At 33.6% G+C, this 24,942-nt stretch overlaps 1 protein-coding gene across 1 annotated transcript in view; it reads left to right on the forward strand.

Moving 5' to 3' along the window:
- Cacna2d1 (calcium voltage-gated channel auxiliary subunit alpha2delta 1) overlaps positions 1-24,942 on the forward strand; it is a 366,878-nt gene that overhangs the window by 192,849 nt on the left and 149,087 nt on the right. The window contains exon 4 of the mRNA XM_090332896.1: positions 19,810-19,869. Coding sequence (XP_090189022.1) covers positions 19,810-19,869 — 60 coding nt within the window. The remainder of the gene's footprint in view (positions 1-19,809; positions 19,870-24,942) is intronic.

Below are 24,942 nucleotides of genomic sequence, written 5' to 3' on the forward strand. Positions count from 1 at the left end.
AAGATGGACAAAAGTACAGTCTGCTCATGGAGATGAAACAAAAAAATGAATTAGTGGTTCATCCTTTGGACAAGTTATTGGAGTAGGTACACAGTGCTTGTGATTTTCAGATCCATAGCCCTGAATCACAAGTCTGAGAGAGGACTGTCTGCCTACTGACTCTCCCATAAAGATAGAGGATGAGGAATCTAACTCCATTATAAATAGGACAAGCAGAATGATCCCCTCCCCCTTCTGGGGACACTACATGAAATTCCTTACAAAGCCAAATTTCCATAAGGGACAGGGATATATGTCTATGGAAATACAAATTTGAAAACTAGTTCCTTAGTTTTGAATAAAAAGGAAGGCAACACAGTATTAGTATAGTAGAGCATTAGGGTTTTCATTATCAGATTTTCTTCTCCATTTTCTTTTCTCCACAGTGAATCAGAGGGCCTGGGTACGCACTTAAAACTCAAATATCTGTTTTCATGTAAATAGAAGTGTTTTAGTGGCTTTTCAAGATCAAACTAAGTAGACTGCAACCTAGGCTTATTAAAATTACCAGTTACAACAAAGGGGTGACTTTCAGCCCTGCATATTGTGGTTTAAATCCTCTGGGCTGCCAGTTCTGTCATCAAGATATTTGGGAGCTCCTCTGGTTTTAATAGAGAGCACCATGTTTGAGTGATAATGCCTTCAAGGCTTACAGTACTTTTAGAATCTTACAGATATTGTCTCTAGTCATCCCCTTATAGCTTCCCTTGTTGAGGCCTTGATGAGAGGATTTGCTATGGATCTATCTGCTCTCTCTGGTGAGTCAAGATAAGAATGGGGGCTCTGAGCATCTAAGGGACCTGTAGGGATGGTGACTGGCTGCAGGAGATTTGAGGGTGTGCTTGAAGTATGAATAACATTGTTTTCCTTTCCAATCCCATATCTAATGACAACAGGAGATGGAGTCTTTGACGTTTTGAAGTCTTCCTGTCAAAACAGAGACTCCATATGTACTTATCGTAGTGAGAAATTATATCTTATAAAACTGCTTAGGTACTTTTGAGTTTTGTATGAAGTATGACCGTATTTAACAAAACCTTAGTTTCCTAAATGCTTTTAACACATTACTAGTCATTGAAAGTAAGTTTGACCTTTGATAGTTCATTATTTTATTAGGAAATTATATGCTTGCCAATTCAGTTATTTGAAAAATAATGCTAAGATTTATGCTGTGATTTATGATTTGCAAAGTTCTAGAACTTACGTGCTTTTAACCTTTTCTAAAGGTTTGCATTAGAAAAACAGACACATTTTTAACAGTAAAGTATCATATATATTATTCAGAATACTATTGGTGAAATGATAAATATCTGAATAACCTCATAAGTTATCTTTCAACCTTTGTTAATATTCTATTGCAGTGTTTTGAATGAATTAATCCTCAATAAAGATTAAACTCTTTAATAATCTCTTCATTCCTGAAAAAAATTACCTATTTTATTCTACGCATTAAAATAGCAAAGCATTCATGAGTTGAATGATTAAACACATATTTTCACTGATTTGGCATGGTAAAATATTTGATTTAAACAGTTTATGAAGGTATATTTTCCTTGTTAAATAATCAAGGTTTCCACCACTCCATCAATTGTTTAGGTTTCCTTTGTTTCTCAAGTTGTGGAAGGAAGGGGAACAAAAAAATGGTGAGACAAAGGACAAAGGGCAAACCATGGTAGCCATGTGGTACTCACTTTACAAATTGGGGGAAGGGATAAGGGAAGGAAAGTGGGAAAAAATTATGGTAGCAATGTTCAACAAGAAATATACTCATATGCCACATCACCTTGACAATAACATTTAAACAAAAGCTATTTATAAAAAGTTCTGCTTACTTCTTGAGATGACTAGTTGAAGGAAGGCTCATTTTTAAAATAGTTTTATTTTATATAATATGGGGCACAGTAATAATTTAATATGTATTCTATAAATCTTATACATGTGAGTGAAGATAATATTAAGGTAGTTAACATTTCTATTGCCTTAAACATTTTTTTAAAGTTTTGGTGATCACATTACAATCATGCTTTTTGAGATACAGTGTGATATCTTAATACATGTGTACTGTATACTAATCACATCTGAGTAATTAATAATTCCATGCCTTTATCATTACTTTGTTTTTGGGAGTTTCTAATTCCTCTTTTAATCACTCATAGAGTATATAGGAATAATTAGAAACTCTGTATCAACCCCAAAGATTAATATGTAAATATTCATATATATGCTAGACATAAATAGTATTTACTTTTACTTATTAAGACATTAAAAGTTTCTGTTACACTTTAGCTGGGATTCACTTAAGAAAGAAAAAAGTTCACTTAAAGAAATGTAGTCAGAAACAATAAAGGAAAGAAGTAGGTCTAATGAGAAAAGGTATCAATGTATGTGAATTAATGCACCTCCTATCTGGCAAATATAATGTAACCCTTCAATTAATTACAATAAAAATATATGAAAAAAAGAAGTAAGTCTAAAGAAATAGTTCAGTTGTTCAATTTGTGAAGACTCATTTCCCCAACCTATATATACTCATAAGATAGTTACTCATTTGTTATTTGGTACTTTAGTGCAAAAATGAAGTTCACTATTTTCAAGGTAGAAATGAGAACTCTACTGACCTGTGCCATGACTCTACCAACAGAATCCTTTCTGCAGCAGCTGCCGTGAGAGGGCACTCCTCATCACTAAGAACTCAGTTCCCTGGAGCAGCTCATGGAAGAATGATTTAGATTTTACCACTGGCTCCTACCAATTCATGCGAACATATATCATGCTTCTAGCAACTATTAAATTTGTTTAAGTTTAGAAATTTAATTCTTTCCAGCCAATCTAATCTAATGGTTTTGTTACTTTAAACTTGTAACTCAATTTAAGCTAGGTACCTGTGGCTCATATCTGTAATCTTAGCTACTTGGGATGTTGAGATTGGGCTGAATGTGATTCTAGTCTGGAAAGCAACCATTTCAAGACTCCTCAATAGCTGGGCAGGAGGACAAGAGGGTCCAGACAGAAAAGCCCAAGAGAATCCATGTCAACAGGAGAAGGGCATGTCATGCACATGTCCTCTCAGATACAGTTTGAATGGAAAAATAAGAGGTCCAGAGCATGGGTGGGGATGAAAAGGCCATTATCTCAAAAACAACTATTGAGGAAAAAAGGTGTAGATATATAGCTCAGTAATAGAGCACCTGCCTACCAAGGAGACCCTGAGATCCAGGCACTGTCAAAAGAAAAATCAATGTTACAGAGCAACAATGCAGCATATAATTGTGATGCCACATCATTATTGTGAAATTCCAGTAAACTGTAGAATCCATTTTACAGGCTCCTTTTCTAAATATGACCTCATGAGATAAAATTGATAAACATTTTATATAAAGTAACTAATCAAGAATAAAATGGCCAGACAGAGTGGTATCTACCTATAATCCCAATGTAAAATTAAGGACAGCGGCTGGTCTCGGCTAAAAGTCTAAGATCTTTATCTGAAAAAATAACATAGAATAAGGCAAGAAGGAGATCTTGAGTCCAATGTTCTAGCTCAAATAGACAAAGTTAAAAAACATGTGGTATAACCAGGCAGCATGTTATTCCTGTAAAAAGTAAATTTTGTGTGGAGTTGGAAGAGGTCACAAACTTGACGAAAAAGGTAATTTTATAAGATTTCTAGAACATTAGAGAATGATTCCAAAAATGCTAAGTATAAGATATACCATATTCTATTTTATACCATAATATTTACTGTAGCATAAGTGTCCTTAAACAATGAGATACTGAGTATTATTAATGTTGTATGTTGACTCTTTTTAAACCTATTACGTTAATTAGACATTTTAATGTGGTTCACACTAAATCATTTTAGACACAAAAATATTCTTATGAACCCACACATCTGAAAGTATTTGGCAAACTACAATGAGAGCAATTATTGTTAATTTCCAAAACTAAAATATTCCAGATATTTGTCAGTTTGCCCAGGACTATTTTGGACACATGGTTGAAGAGATTAATTTTCTGTTCTCAAGTGGATATTGTATTAGAAGTAGTTAATGTATAAATGTGTGTTGTTTAGAGCTACCTCAGAAAACCTTACAATGGTTTCTAATATTAACATTTAAGCATTTCTTAAATCTTTCCTTAAAAATTATTTATTTTTTGATTTTTTAAATATTTTTTATTGTGATTAATAGCATGGTTACATTATATTCACCAGATAGAAGGTGAATAACTTCACAAACATTGATATCCTTTCTCATGACATGGTCCCCTCCCCCCCCCTCCCCCCCGCTTATCTTGATTTTCTCCCTTCCCTATCCAATTTCAAATAACCAATTAAGCATATATAAAATATACCAGATAACAAGGTGAAAAATTGTAACACTATGAGATAACCAAGGGATGGCAACAGTCACTCATTATATGGCTTTTGTGTCCTTATCCTGGAGGTCCTTACATTTAGTGTCATACAATTTGGCCTAATGTCTCTAGATTTTGTCTATTGTAAATCTCTGCTAGGAGAGCCCAAGGTTTCTACTGATTATGACAACTCTCTGTTCAAACACAACTATAATTACTAAGATTAGTATATCCAGTTGAGATTGGCATCAGTTTAGTTTAACTCAAAATGTATCATATAAACGGATTTAGAAATAAGAATAAATGGGATTGAGTTTCAATTTAGGTGATGGCCCATAGGTACACCAAGGTGATCTTGATGCATGTAATAATTGCTTTTCTTTCAAAGAAAATGACTACCATGGCAGCTGGGCACAGTAGCTCAAGCCTGTAATCTTAGCTACTGAGGAGGCTGAGATCTGAGGATGAAGGTTCAAAGTCAGCCCAAGCACAAAAGAACCTGAGACCCTTATCTCCAATTAATCTGTAGAAAATGGGAAGTGTGTCTTGGCTCCAGGGTGGGGTGATAGCCTTGAGCTGAAGAGCTTAGGGACAGCACCCAGGCCAAATTCAATCCCCATGCCCCACTCTCCCCCCTCCCCACAAAAACAGAAAATGACTACCATAGCAGTGCCCAACTAATTTTTCCTGGGTAAGTTGGAGCAGCTGCTATTGAACAGTATTTTCTTGCCAATTGGATGAAGACGTGTGTGTGTGTGTGTGTGTGTGTGTGTGTGTGTGTGTGTGTGTGTTATACTTGTTCCATTGAATTTTCTTTTTTTTTTTTTTTTTTAGGGCCTCATGCCTATGAAGCTAACACTATCAGTTGGGCCAGTCTGTCAGCTCTTTTTGGCATTGTTTATTTTGTTTTATGACTAGAATGCTGGGATCGTAGCTTGGAGCCACCATGTCCAGCTCAGTTCTAGATCTATCTTACAAACAGATGCTTTAAAAAAAATAACCAAAAACAACAACAACAAAATAATCCTTGATTATTTCTTTATATTCTCTTTTCTTGATCACGTTAAAAATGTTCATGTATACAGAGATGACTATCAAATCAGTATCTTCATTTTATAGTTAAGCTCCCCCTTGCCAAATATTGGGATCCCTAATCAACCTGTCAGATTCAATATGGGCCCCAAATCTCAAACTTAGCAGTCACTGTTTATCTTCTAAGGTTTCTCCCCTACATTTCATGGTTTTAACATATGTGAAACATTGCCTTTTTCTGTCAACATTGTAGTCTTTATTGATGCTCTCATTCTTACTTTGGTACTTTTTGTTGTTGTTGTTCGGTTGTAGGGCTTGAACTCTGGGACTTTGTTATTGTAAATGAACTATGTACATGTGTTTTCGATTTTCCAAAAGGAACACTAGAATTAATATCAAATATATAGAGCAAGTTAGAAGAGATTTTGAAGTCTCTGCCAAAATTATCACATTAAATTGAAAATCAGACTTATTCTTTTCTTGAAACAAAAACATCTCTGAAATGACAAAATGTTACTAGTCTCTTATTCCATCAGTTTTATTTTTACATGACCTCCTCAAATATTTTCATGTGTTAAGACTGTAAAGATATTTTTAGAAAGGTCTGAGAGTTTGGCCTAGTGGTAGAGTACCCAGCATGCATGAAGCTCTGTGTTAGTTTTCTCATTACCAAGTGTAGGGGAAAAATCAGAAGTGGTGCTGTGGCTCAAGTGGTAGGATGCTAGCCTTGAGAAAGCCCAAGGACAGTGCCAGACCCTGAGTTCAAGCCCCAGGACTGGTAGAAATGAAAGGTATTATTAAAACATATAATGTCAGGGACCAACCAAATGAGTAATTATTTTCTTTCCCCTTCTGCAAAGGAAACTTACTTCAATTCAGTTTCCTTAGCATAAAGCCACAGTGTAGGGATTATTTTAATTTGTTCTTGTTCTCCTTATTCTGTTTCTTCTTTTTGTAGTCCCCAATTTCCACTTAGATTAAAAATGGAAGCCAATTCTACATCAGCTATACCACTCAATTTACTTTAGTGTTTAGTCTCTCTATCATCAGAGATTAATTTCTTCTGAGATTTTATATGCATTTGTTGATCTTGTTTTGCACTAAGTAACTTGGGGCCTGTTCTGACAGTTTTCACTGCCTTGATATTGTGCTAATAATAGTATAGTTAGGAATAATGGGACAATTCTAAATGATTAAATGTCTTGCTACCCTTATTTTCTTCTTTGATACCTTATTGACTAATAAATTATTTTATAGCTCATTATATTTAACATATTCTCTTGTGTCCTTAAAGTACGTTATAATTTCTGAAAGGCCTAAAATTACATATGTGATAACCCGGAGTGGAGAGGGAAAGAGTTGTCTCAAATTTATCTTAAATATGTGAAGTAATGTAAACACGACTAAGAAAGGCACTGTAGCAAAGTGGCATTGTGTTTTGGAGAAGGTACTTACAATCTCAGCATATAATGATAATCTTTTATCTTTAAGCTGAACCCAAGTCATAATTGAGAGCGAAATATACATGATTTACTTTGGAAATTTTCCATTAATTCTATAATTTGCTCTTCTCTGTAGTTCTTTGGTCATTTTTTCATTTGCTGCTCTTAAACATCCAGTTTTGCTTGAAGTGAGTAATGTATATACACACACGTATATACTTAGTTGTTTGTCTTCTTTATATGACTTTGACTTTATCTTTTTTTTTATTAGAGTACATTTAAAGTTAGAATTTTGCCTGGTAGAAGTGGAAATGAATGGAAGGGAAAAACCAAAGATTTTACACCGGATAATATTCAAAGCAACTTGCTGTGTTCTTTGAGCTTGAAGGTGGTGATTAGGTTTTCAGATTTCGAGAAGTGTGAGACAACCTAATTAAACACCTTTTTGCTGAAAAGCAACTTGATAAATCTAGACTGCTTTGAGATGCTCCCAAAGCTTTTATCTGAAAGCTAATGCTGAGAAACTCTCTTAAACTAATAGCTTCTGAAAAATTTATTTTTCCACCTGGAAATAAATTATAACTATTTAAATAAATATATACACAACATTACTTACATTGCCCACATGCAACATACACCCTAAAATCCATAAAATATACCCAATGAATTTATAATTAGAGCATATTTTTAATAATTGTTAAGGCAAAATAATTTCCTCATTCTTTGACATTAGACTACTTATAAGTCTCTGGTAAAGAATTGCATGATAAATGATTGTGTAGTGATTGTAACGAGAAGCTGAACTATATCTTTAGTGCTTATAGATTTATTGGAATTGTACATAAAACTTTTTTTCCTTATAACCACAGTTTTAATTATTGTCCATTAAAATATATTTACTAAATGTGCTTTGTTCACTTGAAGAATTTGGGAATTTTACACTGTGATTCATGTAATGTATTTGTCATTGTGTGCAACAAGAGGGAAAGAAAACTTATAGCCATTAAGATCCCTTTTAATCAATCTGTAGTCACATGGGATGCTATAAATTATTTTTTTCATAATACCAAGAATGGGTAGCAATGGATTTAAGAATGATGAAATAATATTGTTTTTTTTTAATTGAATGGCCTGGACCACTGTAAGAGAATATTTGCTATGATGGTATTAAGGTTTGAAGATAATATGAGATGGCACTTAGATACAAGCTATCTTCCTGAGAATTATATATATTGTGGTGTTGTGCTACAAATGAGATTTGGGGAAAGTTAACAAAGCTGAATCCTCATTAGGTGGCCATGCTTTTCTGCTTGTTTGATTGATAGCAAAGGGTTGTTTTTGTCTTTTAGTAATTAATCTCCTTTGAGTCACAGAACAGATTTTTTTCTAAAACAATTTATTCATAGTTAATATGATTATGGATATGAAGCAATTAAATATGATTCATATTTAGGTAAAAGAAAAACTAATTGATAAACTGAATTTTTTATGCATAAACCAAGAGCAATACTATATCTTGCTTTGGAGATAATTTTCAGAGGAGATAAACAGCTATGCCATTTTTACCATTTAGATTTTTGACTTTCAATTATAATTTTTTACTTGCGTGATTCCTCAAAAGCCTTCCATTAAAGAGTCCAACAATGGCAATTTCTCACATTTGCAAACTTTACAACAGCTATATTATTTTTTTCTGGTAAAATCTGGTATAAAATACATAAACAATAAATGTGGATGAGACCAACAAGGTGAAATGGTCCAATATAGCACATAAATCAAATTATTGAAGACATCTGACAAAAAGTGTGGTTAATGTGGCAGCAAAACCAGTGAATTCCTTTTAATTTGAGTAGTGGTTAGAGGAAGGGATTTTTTTGAATGTTCAAGACAAAAATGAAAATTTCTAATCGACAATGGTTTCACTATCTAGATATTTATGTACAGGTAAATGGTATGAGGGAAGGGAAAGAAGAGAAATAGTGGGTCCAAGGGATACTCACCAGGCACTATGTGGAAAATGAGCTATATAACCTTAGCAGATAGAGGGGTCTAGGGGTAAAAAATATTAGGAGAAAATTCTGGAGGGGGTTACAATGTTCAAAAAGAAATGTACTCATTTCCTGCCTTATGTAATTTTAACTATTTTGGTGCATCACTTTGTAAAAAAACCTAAATAAATGCTTAAGATTATTCTTCTTCATAGTGAGATTGAATTGTATACCTATTTCATCAAGTAGAGTAAGGACAATGGTTTTAATAATCACTACTCAAAGACGCAGCCACCAATTGATAACCTGTGATGTAGAGAAAGTTATGTTCTCTAACATGTTTACTCATTGAATAAATAACAGAACCTTCAAATCTTGCAAGAAAAGTAGGTGAAATAATCCCTAAGAAATACTTGGTAAAGGCTTAGTATTGTAAAGAGCTCAGTGTTTCCTTATTTTTGTCTTATATTGTTTAACTGAAATATCGTATGTAAAGGAAATTATATAATCCATGAAGATCATCATTATGGTTTTAACCATCAAATTATGTTAACATATTAATGTTAACATCTGTGTTGTATTGTTTAATGGAAATACAATTTGAACTTTTTCTGGAAAGGACAAAAAGCCTGAAATTTGTACTAGAGAGCCAAAAACTTAAACATTTTTTGTATCTAAGAAATATATCGTATACTACTACGAGAATTATCAAAAGATATTTCATGATGCCAGTTACTGAGACTTTTAAAACTTACTTGAAAACAATAGAAAAATAGTAAAAATAAAGGCTAAATAGCTAATGAAGATTTTCAGTTTTTTTAAAAAAGGGTGTAGGCAAGGAGTTTGGTCTTGTCGTAATTTGCCTAGCAGTATGAAGACCTGGGCTCGATTCCTTACTACTATATGTGTAGATAACATCAGAAGTAGTACTGCAGCTGAAGTGGTAGAGCTCTAACCTTGAGAAAGCCCAAGGACAGCTCTCAGTCCCTAAGTTATAGGCTCAGGATTGACAAAAAAGATGTATTATTTGTACAAGAGATGCTCATGCTTTTCATCCTACTACTCAAGAGTCTAAGATGTGGATGACTGAGGATTAAAGCAAGACCTGTCAGGAAAATAACCATCAAAAAAAAGTAAACATCAAAAATCTGGAAGAGACTGTGGCTCAAGTGGCAAAGTATCAACCTTGAACAAAAATACTTAGAATAGCACCAGGCTCAGAATTCAAGTATGTATATGAGGACACATCTCACAGACACACAGACACAGACACAGACACACACACACACACAGACGCACAGACGCGCACACACACACACACACACACAATCTCTATAAAGGAGAAAGCAAGAATGACAATTTTTAGTTCATAAATTTCATGTTTTACAAGTTTGACAGATTTGCATATCTTCATGATTTTTCTGCTCCTTGGAGGAAAGATAATACCAGAGTGAGACTCATTCCTTTGCCCATCTATTAACAAAAAGGGGGGAAATGTGTTTCCATAACAACAGGAACACAAAAGCAAACCTACCTTCTGTCTAAGATCACACTTTCTTCTATTAAGACAGCCCACTCACCAAACTGGCAGTCTGAGTGAGTTAATTAAATTTCAAGGTAAATTATTTAAAAACAAAAAGGAATTAAGAAAACAAGGCAGGAATTATAAATGGTTTTATTGTCAGTGATGAGTAGCCTGAGGTGGTGGAAAGAAATCCCCTTTGAAATAAGGAGAGTTCAGTGGGTGTACTGTGGGAGGAAGAGGTATGGAGATGACAGATCATTGTAACATTCTCAACCAAGGAAGGTAGCTGGAGCAGATTTAACTTAGAAATTTGGGGAGAGCTCTTAAGCATTATAAAAGATGTTTCCTCTTTTAATCTCCCTCTTCACACTATCCAGTGCTGATGAATCTGGCACTTCTGTCTTCATTTTGTAAAAATCTCACTAATCTTATTTTAAAAATGGTGAAATAGCAATTGAGTTGTCTATTTTACAGATGAAATAGAAACTTATAATATCTAAATTATTTCAAAGTCTCTATGTGCTTTTTGATTTTGTGAATTCTTTATTGATCAAGCCCTACTTAAAACTGTAATGTACAATAAAAATCAAATTGAGAATTAAATTCACAATTAATCAATGTAAAATTGGTGATTTTTTTACAAGTTTTTTTTTAATGCAAAGATAATAAAATGGGTAGATTCATCAAGATATGCCAATGTATTGTTAGCATTTGTATAAAATTAAAGGACATCACCAACATGGCTGACCTATTGACTGAGATGGTGAAAAGTCTGGGTAACTATGGTTTGAGAAAAATTATATCTGATATTAGAAATTGAAAGGGAACTACAGACCTGGCCAATCAATGTGTAGATCTAACTCAGGAAGAACAACAGATAAAATTGGGCAGTGATACTTTAGATTGTCAAAAAATTTCAAAATCTTAAGTTTTATATACACATATATAGGCATATATAGATAAGTATAGGCATATATAAACCTATTATATTTATAATATATTGACCTATGTTACATGGATATAATTGTGTTATTGAAAAATTGGTGATATTTTAAAAATTACATTTTATTATAAAAAGGCCATTGCATTTTTCTACTTTACAATTCTATTTGAATAGCAGGCCACATCTAATATTTGTTTAAAAGCAGATATGGGCAGTGAAAAGTACTAGATGTTTTCCTGGTAGTTGATATTCTTGAAAACTCTTGAATTACTGTGATGGTAATATAGAGAGAGTGCTAAGAGTTATTAGATGAGAAAAGAGATGGTATTTTATTAATACAATAAACCATTTAAATTCATTTTCACTATAGATAGTAAAATACATTTGATAAACTTTTTAAATTACCTTTCCTGATCATAACTTTTTATTTTTTTCAGATGTAAACATAAATAGCTTCATACATGGAAGAAATCAACAATAAAATCAGTGTTGTTTGTACTGTTTTTTGCAGGATTCAATTGAACAATATTTTCTGGTTCTGTGCTGTAGATCCAAATTCAGGCAACAAAAGTAATCTGTTGTGTATTAGTTGCAGTCATACTACTAAGAGGTGGTTTTCTGTTCTGACTACATATATCTTTTACTCTGATGTGTACTCTAAGACTTTGACATTTGTTTTGGAGCTAATTACATCTCTGATCATTAGACTTAAAGCTTTGTAGTGAATTCCAAAAGCATCTACTAAATATAACTGTTTCAGGCTGAAATCTATGCAATGCAATCCAGAATCCACATTCTAAAAGTTTTGCTTTTCACAAGGCCACAAATAGTAGAATAAATATGATTGGCTTCATTTCAGCAGATTCCATTTGCATGTTTCACATATGTTATGCTTCCTAAAAGCTCACAGTAGACAGAAAAACACTGGTGGTACTATGAGGTTTTATTTCCCTTGACATGAAATGATAGAATATCATGAAAAAATAAACTATGTCCTTATATTGCATCTTTTTATAGCTTGAAATACATTTGTACTTTAGCTTAATGTAATCACAAATTAATATTTTATCATTAATTTTGATAAGGTTCTCTGTCATATTTTGTTATTTGTTAAAGTATGAAAATAGTTGAACAGATATACGCAACTGGACTGCATATCGTAATTTATTTCAACTTAGTCGACTTAGAAGTTCAAAGGAAGCTTATATACATATATGTATATATATGTATAGTATTATGCACATTTTTTTTTGCGAGTTTAGGACTTGAGAACTGTCCTTGGGCTTTCTCAAGGCTAGAGCTCTACCCTTTGAGCCAAAGCAACATTTCCGGCTTTTTTTCCCCTTTTATGTATGTGGTACTGAGGAATAGAACCTGGGTCTTCGTGCACTCTACTGCTAGGTCAAACTCTCGGCCTCTGGAAGGATATATATATAAATATATATATATATATATACATATATATATATGTATACACGCACACACACACACACACATATATATAGTCAGTCACTCCTCCTTTTTTTTTGAAAAACAATATTTAAGAAGACATGTTTCATGTTTTACTCCTCCATAAACCTGAGTAACAAGGTTGATGCTAAACTATTTTATTAAGTGGCAGTAAAATTTCCAAATATGGAAATATAATTTTCTAAATTAATATTGGATAATATTAAAATACTTTTTTAGGTCTCAGATTCAGTTTGGATTTCTATGCTCAAATAAAATGGGAAAATTTAGGGCCAGGAGTTTGGCCTAGTGGTTAAAGTGCTTGCCTAGCATGCATGAAGACCCGGGTTCGATTCCTCGGTACCACATACATAGAAAAAAGCCAGAAGTGGTGCTGAGGCTCAAGAGGTAGAGCTCTGGCCTTGAGAAAGTCCAAGGACAGTGTTCAGGCCCTGAGCTCAAGCCCAGGACTGGCAAAAAATAAAAATAAAAAAAAATAAAATGGGAAAATTTAAAAAATGTACAGTATTATGTATTTGTGTTTCATGCCACTAAGCAAAAGAAGAAGTTGCTAAAACATATTGTACATGTAGTCATAACACGTAGTTGTCTTCACAAGGTGTGGAAATGTAATACCATCAAGAGAGGGGCTGATATGTCAGGTGAAATTGCCTTGTTTAAGTGGACATTGGGAATAGTCTAACCTTGAACAAAGGATGATGGTCTTGTCATGTTGAGATGGAATATATGACCTTTGTTTACAAGTAAGTCTCGTTTTGTTGAAAACAAATGCAATAGACTTGAGCGCGTAGACCCTGGAGTGTGAAAGGTTGCTCTAACTTAGCCTCCCTGTGGAGTGCTGTTCTCCAGGTATTATCTTTACATTTCAAAACCCTAAGCATAAATACCTTTCTCCTAAATACTAGCCTTAACTGATAAGTCATTTCCATCATAAAGGTGTTAGAATTCAACTTGCATGCAGCCAACCAGGAAAATGAATCAACCATACTAGTATCAGTCAACAATTACATATTTGAAAAATATATTCCAACAATGTCAAAGATTATGCATAACCTTCTTATAGTGATTACTGTCAGTTCTCATGCTGGTCTGAGTAAAACTCAGATGAACTTCAAGTCATTTATAGTAATTTACTTGTGACACAGAGTTCTAAATCAAATAATGAAAAAGATAAAGGTAACTTTTGAGTGGTAGGTTTCAGACTGCCCAAACTGATTTTTAAATCAAACAAAAAGAGTTGTGTTGAATCTTGTTATTATACAGTACAATTAGAATTTTAGAATTAATTCTGTTCTTCTATTTTGAAATTGCTACATTCTTACTAAAAGCAGTGCTTTAAAAACAACAACAAAAAACAAAAAACAAAACTTAATATTTGTGAGAGAGCCACTGAAATAAAGCATTGCTCAAGAAGCATATGTCTTGTAACCATTCATACTGCATCACATACTGACTATAAAGTGTGTGTGTGTGTGTGTGTGTGTGTGTGTGTGATGTGCGTTATACTATATGCATACATTTTCTCTAGAAGCAGGATCTGTGACCCTATAATTTACTCTCTAATACACTCACATTAGCAAGTGTTAATTGAATATAAATGTGTGTAGATATGTATATGTAGCATGTATACATCAGTATTCACACACACACACAAACACACACACACACACACACACACACACACACACACACATACACACACACTTTGATGACAGGACTTCTCTATATTTTACAAACTCCCAAGTCTCACTCTTCCAGTGGTTTCCCAGGTGGTACTTTATTTCTTGTTAAGAACTTTTCCTCCCAGTCAGGAAATGTACCAAAGGTAACCCATCTTGATCAGTCTCTGTTCATTTTATAAATATTTAAGTCCTAGTTTCCATCTTGCTTCTTGAACCAGTCGAGCTTTTTTAAAGTACCAATAGTTCTTGATAGAAATAGTTAGGTAATACATAAGCATAAGAGATGTGATTCAGAAATGTAGTGTAATTTGCTACACATTCAAGTTTTTAATGGCAAAACCCTGTTAATTGGAATATAGTAAACTGTTGAAAAGCTTAGAAAGAATTTCACTATATATGTATACATACAGGTGTATACATATATAGTGAGATTCTTTGTGCATGTATACACACATATATGAATTTAAAGCCAATGAATTTTGTGCTGTTATTGAAAAGAGAATATTTTCCTGAGATGAAGTGAGATGTCATTGAATATTCATAGAGCCTTTGTATTGTCTAGCCTATTGAATTCTTCAAGAGCTCTTGTCAGTTTCAGAAATGCTGAGGAAATGTCATGCTCCACTATCTGTCCTCTCAATCCCCCTCTAGGAAACAAGATGAGAAAATCATTGCACAATGATTTGCTCCCCTTTTGATTTCCTTTATAGTAAAATTCTAGTAAAATAAAGTTGAAGTCTTGTCAATCATTGTATTAAATCAGCCCCAAATTGTTTGTGTTTTAACCTGCCATCTGGTTCTGCAGAAACGAGCCTTTGAATATTTTGAATAGATTTGAATTAAGCGACCCCTGAAGAGTTTTCATTCATACTTTATGTAGGAAGTGGTCATTAGTGATTTTAGTTCCAATAGCCTGCTCTATGGAGTCATATTTGTAACACTGAAATAAAAGCATGTTCTATGGAGTCTTATTTGTAACACTGAAATAGAAGCAAAACTTTCTGAAATTTATAATGCACGGTATATTGATCCTATGAAGTAGAAATTGGAAAAGGTTTATAAATACCCAAATGCTGAGAAGAGTTAGAATCATTGCACAAAATTCTTTAGCTAGGGCTGGGAGTTTGGGCTAGTGGTAGAGTGCTTGCCTAGCATGCACAAAGACCTGGGTTCAATTCCTTGGTACCACATACATAGAAAAGAAACCAGAAGTAGTGTTGTGGCTAAAGTGGTAGAGCGCTAGCCTTGAGAAAGCCCAAAGACAGTGCTCTGCCCAAACCCAGGTCTGGAAAAAAAATTCTGTAGCTAATGAAAATAAATTAAATAATTAGGAACCAGATCTAACTGCTTCAAAATGCATAGCTAGTATGCCGTAGCTGTAAAGTAATTGATTACCTATAGGCTTTTCTTCAGAACATGGATATACATTCATTCATCTTTCTCTGCTATTCCTAAGAAGTGTTGCTGGGCTATTCAACTGAGTATCCTGATCTTTTTGGTATACTAAGGACATTTTGATGAAGATTGGTAAAGCTCATTAGAGCAATAGTTTGATTGTCAACATAGGCATAGTATAGTAATTTGCTAATCCTTATTAAGTGTGAATTGTTTGAACATTAATCACATAACACATGCATGTTTTATTCGAATAAGCCTGTTAAGCTGTTTTACTGAAAGAGAAAATGATTGAGGCATATTAGTAGAAGAAATTGCTTTGGAATTTATTTAAATGGTGTCTCTACATAGATGCTAGATACAGAAATTAGTCTAAGTAAACTACCTTGTGATCCAGATGGTTTTCTTTTAAAGTTCTAAAGAGAGACTTATAACAGTGTGTTTTAGAAACTTCAAAATATTAATTTGTGACTAATAGTCTTGGAAGCATATTATTTACAAGTCTGGAAAGTTTTTTTCTAAGAGAAAGATTATTTGGATTTTACTGATTGGGATGATAGAATTGTAACTGCATACACTGTGATTTTATTGGCTTTATTATGCTTTCATGTCACTTGACAGAACCCAGTGCTTGTGCAAAAGATGTAGTAGATATGATAGAATGGGAAGACTGAATGAATAGGCCTTCAAGGGAGCTGATCTTTTCCTAATCTGATTAAGTAGCTTTCCATTCTCTCCATGCAGCCTTCTTTCCCTCTTTTCTTTCTGTTTTCCTTTTTGTGCAGACCACTGCATATGAAAAGCTTTTACTTTGAGTAATGGATAGGATAAGTATGGGATTTGAAAACAATACATTTGTAAAGAGAGTTTGCCAACTAACATATTCTGAGATATTTTCTGTTGGTAGTTCTTTTTTCTGTTGTTTTGTTTTGTTTGGCTTTTGGTTTTTACTGTGAATGCAAGAGAAGGTAGAGAGCAGTTCTTCGGCTTTCCAAAATGAGCTTTTGTATAAGAAGGTTTAGGTAATAGTCTGTTTTGTTATTATTGAGTCCTTAAGATAGTCTTTAAGTGATCTTCTAATTTTAAATGTGCAAACCAATAAACAGACAGAGTTGTATAGCCTATTAATAAGCTATCACACCTCATGTATATTTTTATTTCATATATATAAGGTTTATATTTACCTTTACAATTAAACCATTGAATGACTTTCTCTGGTTCATCTTATTTGAGCAGAATTAACTTTCAAATTCTTCCCATAGGAAACCATGCAGAACTTGGGTCTTTGTTTCTGTGTCATATCCAGTCTTGTGTTAATATTTGATAGTGTTTTGGAGTATGCTACAGATTAGACTAAAAAATCCTCTTTTGAAGTAAGTATCATCATTACAGGATGTGGGTATATATATGTATTTATACATACACATATTCATATATATATATATATATGTGTGTGTGTAGAAATAGGGACTTGCTACCAAGGAAGTATCTATATTTTGAGAGGATTTTATTAGTCTCAATATTATATACCTATATAGCCTTTTGCTGTAGATTATTGGCTTTAAAAATGTCACTAGACTTGAATAGAAATTAATTAGAGGTTCAACATATCTAGCAGGCATGTCAGTTTTCTTTCAGTAATAACCAGCTGTTCTTTTGCCACAGGAAAGAGCACTTTTATGCCTGCAATCGTCCTGGGATAGGCTTAAGTATTGAAAATTCAGTACTATGGTTTTCTGTAAAACAAGTCTAAGTAAATCAATTTGCTCCTTCAGAGACAAGGATGATAATTTTAATGCATTTTTCATGATTATTTTATTTTTGATGGCAAAGATATAGGCATAAAATGTAGCTACTTTTTTTTTGTTTTCAACCTAATGTTTCATAATATATGCTTTCCTTATATACATAGTTTCCTGACTTTAAGTTTGTAAACTTTCTTAGGGTCATTCAGTACATATCCTTTACTTCATAACATTCATACATTGGTATATAATACAGGTTAAATATTTATAGCCCACACACATGCACATGCACACATGACTGGTTAAAGGCTGATTTGGCCTCACTTTCCTCTGGGAGATATAACTTATTGGTTGTTGTGATTATTCTGTTTCCATGAGAGAATTAACTGTGTGATGACTTCCCTCTGCTTGCTCAGCATGGTTATTGTTAGGAAGCATAAGTACTCTGGTAGAGGTACCATGGGCAAGTTGGAAGCTGTACAAACTAATGTCTACATTGTTTGTTTGTTTGTTTGTTTGTTGTTTGATTGTTTTTTGCTGCAGGAATGTCCACTTTTCATGTATTTGCAAGAAAGGACTTTTTATTCCTCTCTAGGATCTAAAATCATTTGGGGCTCTAATATTTTTTAACAACTCAAATAGAAAAAAATGTGTCTATTAACTCATTTAAAATTGTTTCACTTATTATTTGCTCCATATGTGAGACTTTAATTCTTCTGATAATGTCCTATAAAAATGAATTCATAGGGTTAAAGCTATGCATTGTGTTCACTTCCTCATTCTCCCTTTTGCTGGATTGCTGGATTGCTTGCTTGCTTGCTTTCTCTCTTTCTCTCTTTCTCTTTTTCTTTCTCTTTTTCTTTCTTTCTTTCTTTCTCTCTCTCTCTTTCTTTCTTTCTTTCTTTCTTTCTTTCTTTCTTTCTTTCTTTCTTTCTTTCTTTCTTTCTTTCTTTCTTTCTTTCTTTCTTTCTTTCTTTCTTCTTTTTCTTTGCCAGGCTCAGGGCCTCAGCACTGTCTTGGGCTTTCTCAGGGCTAGAGCTACCTCTTAAGCCTGGCTTTTTTTATGTATATGGTACCAAAGAGTCGAATCCGTGTCTTCATGCATGCTAGACAAGCACTCCATCACCAGGCCAAACTCCCAGCCCCATTTTGCATTTTTAACTACTTTAAAGTACTACAGTTAAATTGAAGCAGTCTGATTTCAGTTGTGCAAATCACACATAATCTCTGAAAAAATCATTCATAGTATCCTCAGTCATGTGGAAGTCATCATGTTCTATGGCTTTTGGTAAAATCGAAATGCACAATTTCAAAGGTGCCTACGTTCTTAGAATGAGCTTAATAATTTCTCAATTGACATTTATTTTCTGCTTATGAATTATATGCCAGAGAGAGTAGTATTTACCAAAAACAATTCTAACAAAAGTAATATACTAGGGGCTGGGAGTTTGGCCTAGTGGTAGAGTGCTTGCCTGTCATGCATGAAGACCCAGGTTTGATTCCTCGGTAACACATACACAGAAAAAAAAAAAAAGCCAGAAGTGGTGCTGAGGCTCAAGTGGTAGAGCTCTAGCCTTGCGAAAGTCCAAGGACAATGCTCAGGCCCTGAGCTCAAGCCCAGGACCGGCAAAAAAAAAAAAAAAAAAAAAAAAAAAAAAGTAATATGCATTCTTGCTTAACATTTTTTTCTGTAAACCCAAATATTTCCATCATTAGTAGAAAGGGTTCAGAGAGAGCACCTCAGCAGATTAAAGCAGTGGCAGTAGTTCAATGATATTTGAAAATAGCCTGTTATGTGCCACTAAACAGGAAATATTGTAGCTGGGCTCAGATGGTTCATGGCTGTAATTGTAACTGCTCAGGACACAGATCTGATGATAAAGGTTTATAGCCAGCCTAGGCAGACAGATCCAACTGACCCTTAATGAACAAAAAGCTAAAATTGAAGGTATAATGCACACAAGGTTAAGCCTTGCTAGTGGTATAAAAATTAGGAGTAAAAAGGAAATACACGAGCATTATTTCATTAATAGTTTGATTACTAAATGGTTTAGAATTTGTGAATCATCAAAAATGGAATTTCTTTGCTTTCCATCTTCTGGTGATTGATATAAAAACCCAAGTATTTTACAAAAAATTTCACAGTCCTGAGATCATCCAGTTCTAACTGAGATTTACTGTTGATTTTTCAGCGCCTGGCTTTGGAGGCAGAGAAGGTTCAAGCAGCTCACCAATGGAGGGAAGATTTTGCAGTAGGTATCTTTTTACTACTTGATTTTACTACTTGTGCTGAGTCTGGAAAGTTAGGGCCACAAATAACACATACCTTTTAAGTGACGGAACTTGAGTGTGCTATGCAACCCAAACTACAGTCCATGTTTTACATCCATCTTTCTTCCTTTTTTCTTTCTTTGTTTCTTTCTTTCTTTTCTTTCTTTCTTCATTGTTTTACTATTTTATATAAATAACTAGGGCAAATTAATTTAGTTGAAATGTTTCATATAAATAAGAAAGAAAAAGGTCCTCCTAAGATGTTTTCCCATATGCAAACATTTATAAAACACATTAGATTGCAATATAATTAGTTTGATATTATGAACCTACTAGGTTACACTGACGTATTTGATGTTTGTGAAAAGCAGGATACAGTCTACAATCACCTTGATGGTGGGAAATGTGTTGAAAGTGGGTGAATGTAGTGAACTTCTGAAGGTTTAATGTGTTTCATTTGGCTGCGTATAGTCTGCTCTGTCCAGCTAACATAGCAAATGGTGGTGCTACGCATGTTTCCTTTGATAATCTGTTGTGTTCCAAGTGGTACTGGCTTAAACATATACAGAACACGCAATTATAAGAGACAGGTTTAGATTTTATTTCCTCTCCACCCTCTTACAGCCAAAGGCACAGTGAAAAAGTATGTGGTTGATTGGCTTTATTTAATACCAAAGTAAAATACCATAAACTTGATCACCACTCCTTCATACTAGTTAATTAATTTTCTGTGCTTGAGGCATGTGTATTAGTTTACTACATACTCTATTTGACCAATATCATTTTGTTTATTTTTTTCAGTAAGTTGGTCATATTACTTGAGTTTTGGCGTTATGGAAAATTTTGCCTTCATTTTTTTTTTTTTTTTTTTTTGTCAGTCATGGACCTTGAATTCTCTGCCTGGGCATTGTCCCTGAGCTCTTCAGCTCAAGGTTACTTCTCTATACCTTAAGCCACAGTGCCACTTCCAGTTTTTTGATGGTTAATTGGAGATAAGAGTCTCACAGACTTTAGTGCCTGTTCTGGCTTTGAATTGTGATCTTCACTTCTCAGCTTCCTATGTAGCAAGGATTACAGGAGCGAGCCACTGTGCCTGGCTTATTTGTAATCCATGTTTTATAAAAATCAGTGACCAAGTTTAAAAAAATTAAGAAGTCCTTATCAGCGAGAACATATTGTTAAAGTATTCAATGAAAGGACTTACATGGTAGTTCTTTGTTATTACATAGCTAAAAAAATAAACTTGAAATTTAATTTCTCAAATAGACTAAAAGAAAAAATAATATGTCCATGTAAATATACCTTGACTTATATTAATTGGGAAATGTTTTCCCTTTCATATAGAGATGCCATTGTTAAACGCCATGTAAAATAGAATAGAAAGAAAGCTAGTCTGCTCAGCTGGATACTACTATTGGCACAGTGCTGGTTTAGTTTGGATCTTCCTATATTACTTATTAGAATGCACAAGATCATTAAGGTAACATCTTATGTAACATTAAGATCATCCTCTGTGGTGTGTAAATAGGGTGAACACTTTCTATTTTTTTTTCTTTTTCTTTTTGCCAGTCCTGGAGCTTGACCTCAGGGCCTGAGCACCGTCCTTGGACTTTCTCAAGGCTAGAGCTTTACCACTTGAGCCACAGCACCACTTGTAACTTTTTTTTTTTTCCTATGTATGTGGTACCAAGGAATCAAACCCAGTTCTTCATGCATGCTAGACAAGCACTCTACCACTAGGCCAAATTCCCTGCCCCTCTATTTTTCTTAAAGTCTCCATTTCCACAAATACTATTTTATATTTCAAGTAGTCATTAGGAAAGAATAACTTGGAAACAGAATAGTTCTAGTTCTTTTCATACAATTGATGTTTTATTTATTTATTTGTAAATATAAAGTTTCCTTTTTCCTTCTTTCTTTTTTGCCAGTCCTGGCCTTGAATTCAGGGTCTGAGCACTGTTCTTGGACTTTCTCAAGGCTAGAACTCTACCACTTGCGCTTCTGCATCACTCTGTATGTGGCTCCCAGGAACTGAACCAGGGTCTGTTAGGCAAGCACTCTACCACTAGGCCAAACTCCCGGCCCAATGTAATGCCTTTTTAAACACAGGACTCAGTAGTTTATAGATCATCCTGTTAAGAAGTAACTTTTCTCTTTTTACAGAAGTGTTAGGTGACTACTAATTAGTACATGATAGCTATTACATATTTTATCAATCTAAAACCTTACCAGTTGTAAAGCACTTCTAATATTCTTATTTGTGAAATATCATAATCTGATAACAATTTACCTTGAAATTTAATGCTTACTTTAGAAGCCTTCATGTCAGCACAGCACTGTTAAGTAAGGCACGTGGTGACACAGTGCCATCAGCAAATCTTACATGGTTCAATAGAAATGAAAATAGTTACATAGTAAATGTTAGGTGTTCTTAGCTGATGGTTTTCACATGGCAGGGAATCATTAAGCGAATTGTGTTTTCACTCTCCCCTAGGTTTACCAAATAGTTTGGAGAAAAACCTTTGAACAAATACATTAACATCTTGAAACACTCTTCTAGGGGATTGGTTCAGCATATATTAAACTCTGTCAGTTGAATTCTCCTGCCTGCTTTCTTGAATGACTATGAATGTTGTTCAAATGTAATTCATATATTTGTTGCAAAGCATGTCTCTCTTGCAGTTTGAGCACTGAGAACTTGCATTTTCCAAATCTTACTGTATCAGCCATACATATGATCTTTGCATTAATTTCCACCCCTGCTTTAACTTACTATAAAATAATAAAACATTGAGATAGTTTATGCTTTGAGAGTAAAAATTGACCCAACTTAAGATGTGACTAAGTTAACAGAACAAAATTAAGACAAAAATTACCCATTTTAGGTTCTCTTGATAAAGCCCATGTTGCGCTAGTCCATAGTTATAGCTACATAAAGCATTCAATGCAAGAATATTATTCAAACTAATGTTTAGAAAATAAAAGAAATCAACATGAGATCTCTATTTTGTGAGAACATATAAGACATGTGCATATTTTACCAGCATTTCAAACCAAGCATTGGAAAATGTGTAATTTGTTTAATTTGAAGCATATTCCAAAAGGTTTTTGATTTAAACTTTCTAGTCCTTTTATCTTTTAAGGTATTTAAGTGCACGGTGCAATAGTATCTTAAAAGGTACATTAACATTTCACAATACATAATATTTGGCTTTTTCCCTCAAGTGTAAGTGGGCAAGTTTCATGGATATTACTTAGGCAAAATGTTGATTACCATTCCCCACTTTGTAATGCAGAGAAATCTCATAAACAAGGAGAACAAAAGGAAAAGCACAGATAAGCATGTAATTCATACTTCCCCACCCCCAACTTAATTCCCGGTGGAAAATACAGCTGAAGGGTCAAAGGGTATACGCTCTAAGTGGATTAAGATTTATGCGGTCATGAATTTACAAGTTTAAAACAATATTTGTAAATACGCTGTGCCTACCAGCTGCCTTTCAGGTCTCCATGCAACGTATGGATGGAAATCATGACATTTTATGACACTTATGGTGGACAAATTATTTCATTAAGGGCAGGTGGAAAATGGGAAAAAAAGTTGGGGAACTAAGTGTTCCGCATGAAATAATTGCTATTATTTCTACCAAACAGATCCTTACCAATTGTATTTGAAATCTCATTTGATTGCATTGCAATGGTTGGTTAACTAAAGCAATTTTGTTTTCAACTAAGCCTGCAATATTAATTGTACTTACACATGTATAAACATAAGGGATGTCTAATTTGTATTTTAATAACTCGAATCTTTATGTGTGGTTTATTACTGCCTGCTTGCTCTTTTGCAGGTTGAGTACAGATGTTTAAAAATTGGTCAGTAAATAAAACATATGAAGAGCCCTCTTTAGCATCTGTTAAAGTTAAAAAGTAAAATTCATTTCTAGTATAATTGAATGTTGAGTGTTTGAGTAATTTAATTCTTCAATATAGCTTTTATTTTTATTTATTTATTTAATTTATTTATTTATCAACAGTCCTGGCACTTGAACTCAGGGCTTGGACACTATCCTTGGACACATTTTGCTCAAGGCTAGCATTATTCCTCTTAAACCACAGTGCCACTTTTGACTTTTTCTGTGTATGTGTACGCAGGAATGGAACCCAGGTCTTCGTGTATGCTAGGCAAGCACTCTACTACTAGGCCACACCCCTGGCCCCATTTTATTCTATTTTTAATGTTACTTTCTAATCATATTTTGAAATAGACATTGCTTTCATATTATCACATTTAAAACTTTGTGTTTGGGTAAAATAAACTGGTACAGGCCTTGCAGGTTGTTTCATCTGTCCTTATTCATTGCCTTGAATTGTATTATTCTTGTTAATTGAAGATAAACAATTCCAAATATATGGAAAAATAAACATTGTACTGTGTTTATGTTATAATATGTAAAGGGAAACAATTCCATATAACTTGATTTGGGTTTAAATTTGTAATAATGGTGTTTTTCTCGGTAAATTGTAGGAGAATAACAATCTAACCAAATAAATGAGCAAATATAATGGAATGAAGAAAATGATTAAACTTTGGCTTGATTTTATCTTTTCAGTTTGTACTCCTCATTGAACCACCCATATGTTTTGATATTTTTGTAACATGTTTTACCTTGTCAGGATTTTTTTATTAGTTATATGTTGACAATCTTAAGACTCTGTCTTTATCATTAAGACGAATTAAATGAAACCCCCAAGCAAAATTAATTTGTCTTCAAGTCCTGAAAAATAATTTAATAGAAAGAAACCAGGTTAGTTTAATATGCCTTTATAAACATAAGTGCAGTAAAATATAGAATGACAACTGCAGGCTTTAATTTAATATTGCTGTAATACCCTGTATCTTTTATTTATCATATTGGAAACAAATATAAGCATCATTAACAACTTGTCACTTTTCAAAAATATTGTTTTTATCCTTAATAGGCTTTTTAATATTGCCTAGTGACCTTGGATTTTTCTATTATTTTGGTTACAGTATATTTCATGGTACTTCATGA

Source organism: Megascapheus bottae, chromosome 5, assembly GCF_031878675.1.
Source record: "Megascapheus bottae isolate mThoBot1 chromosome 5, mThoBot2.hap1, whole genome shotgun sequence".
Taxonomy (NCBI): Eukaryota; Metazoa; Chordata; class Mammalia; order Rodentia; family Geomyidae; genus Megascapheus; species Megascapheus bottae.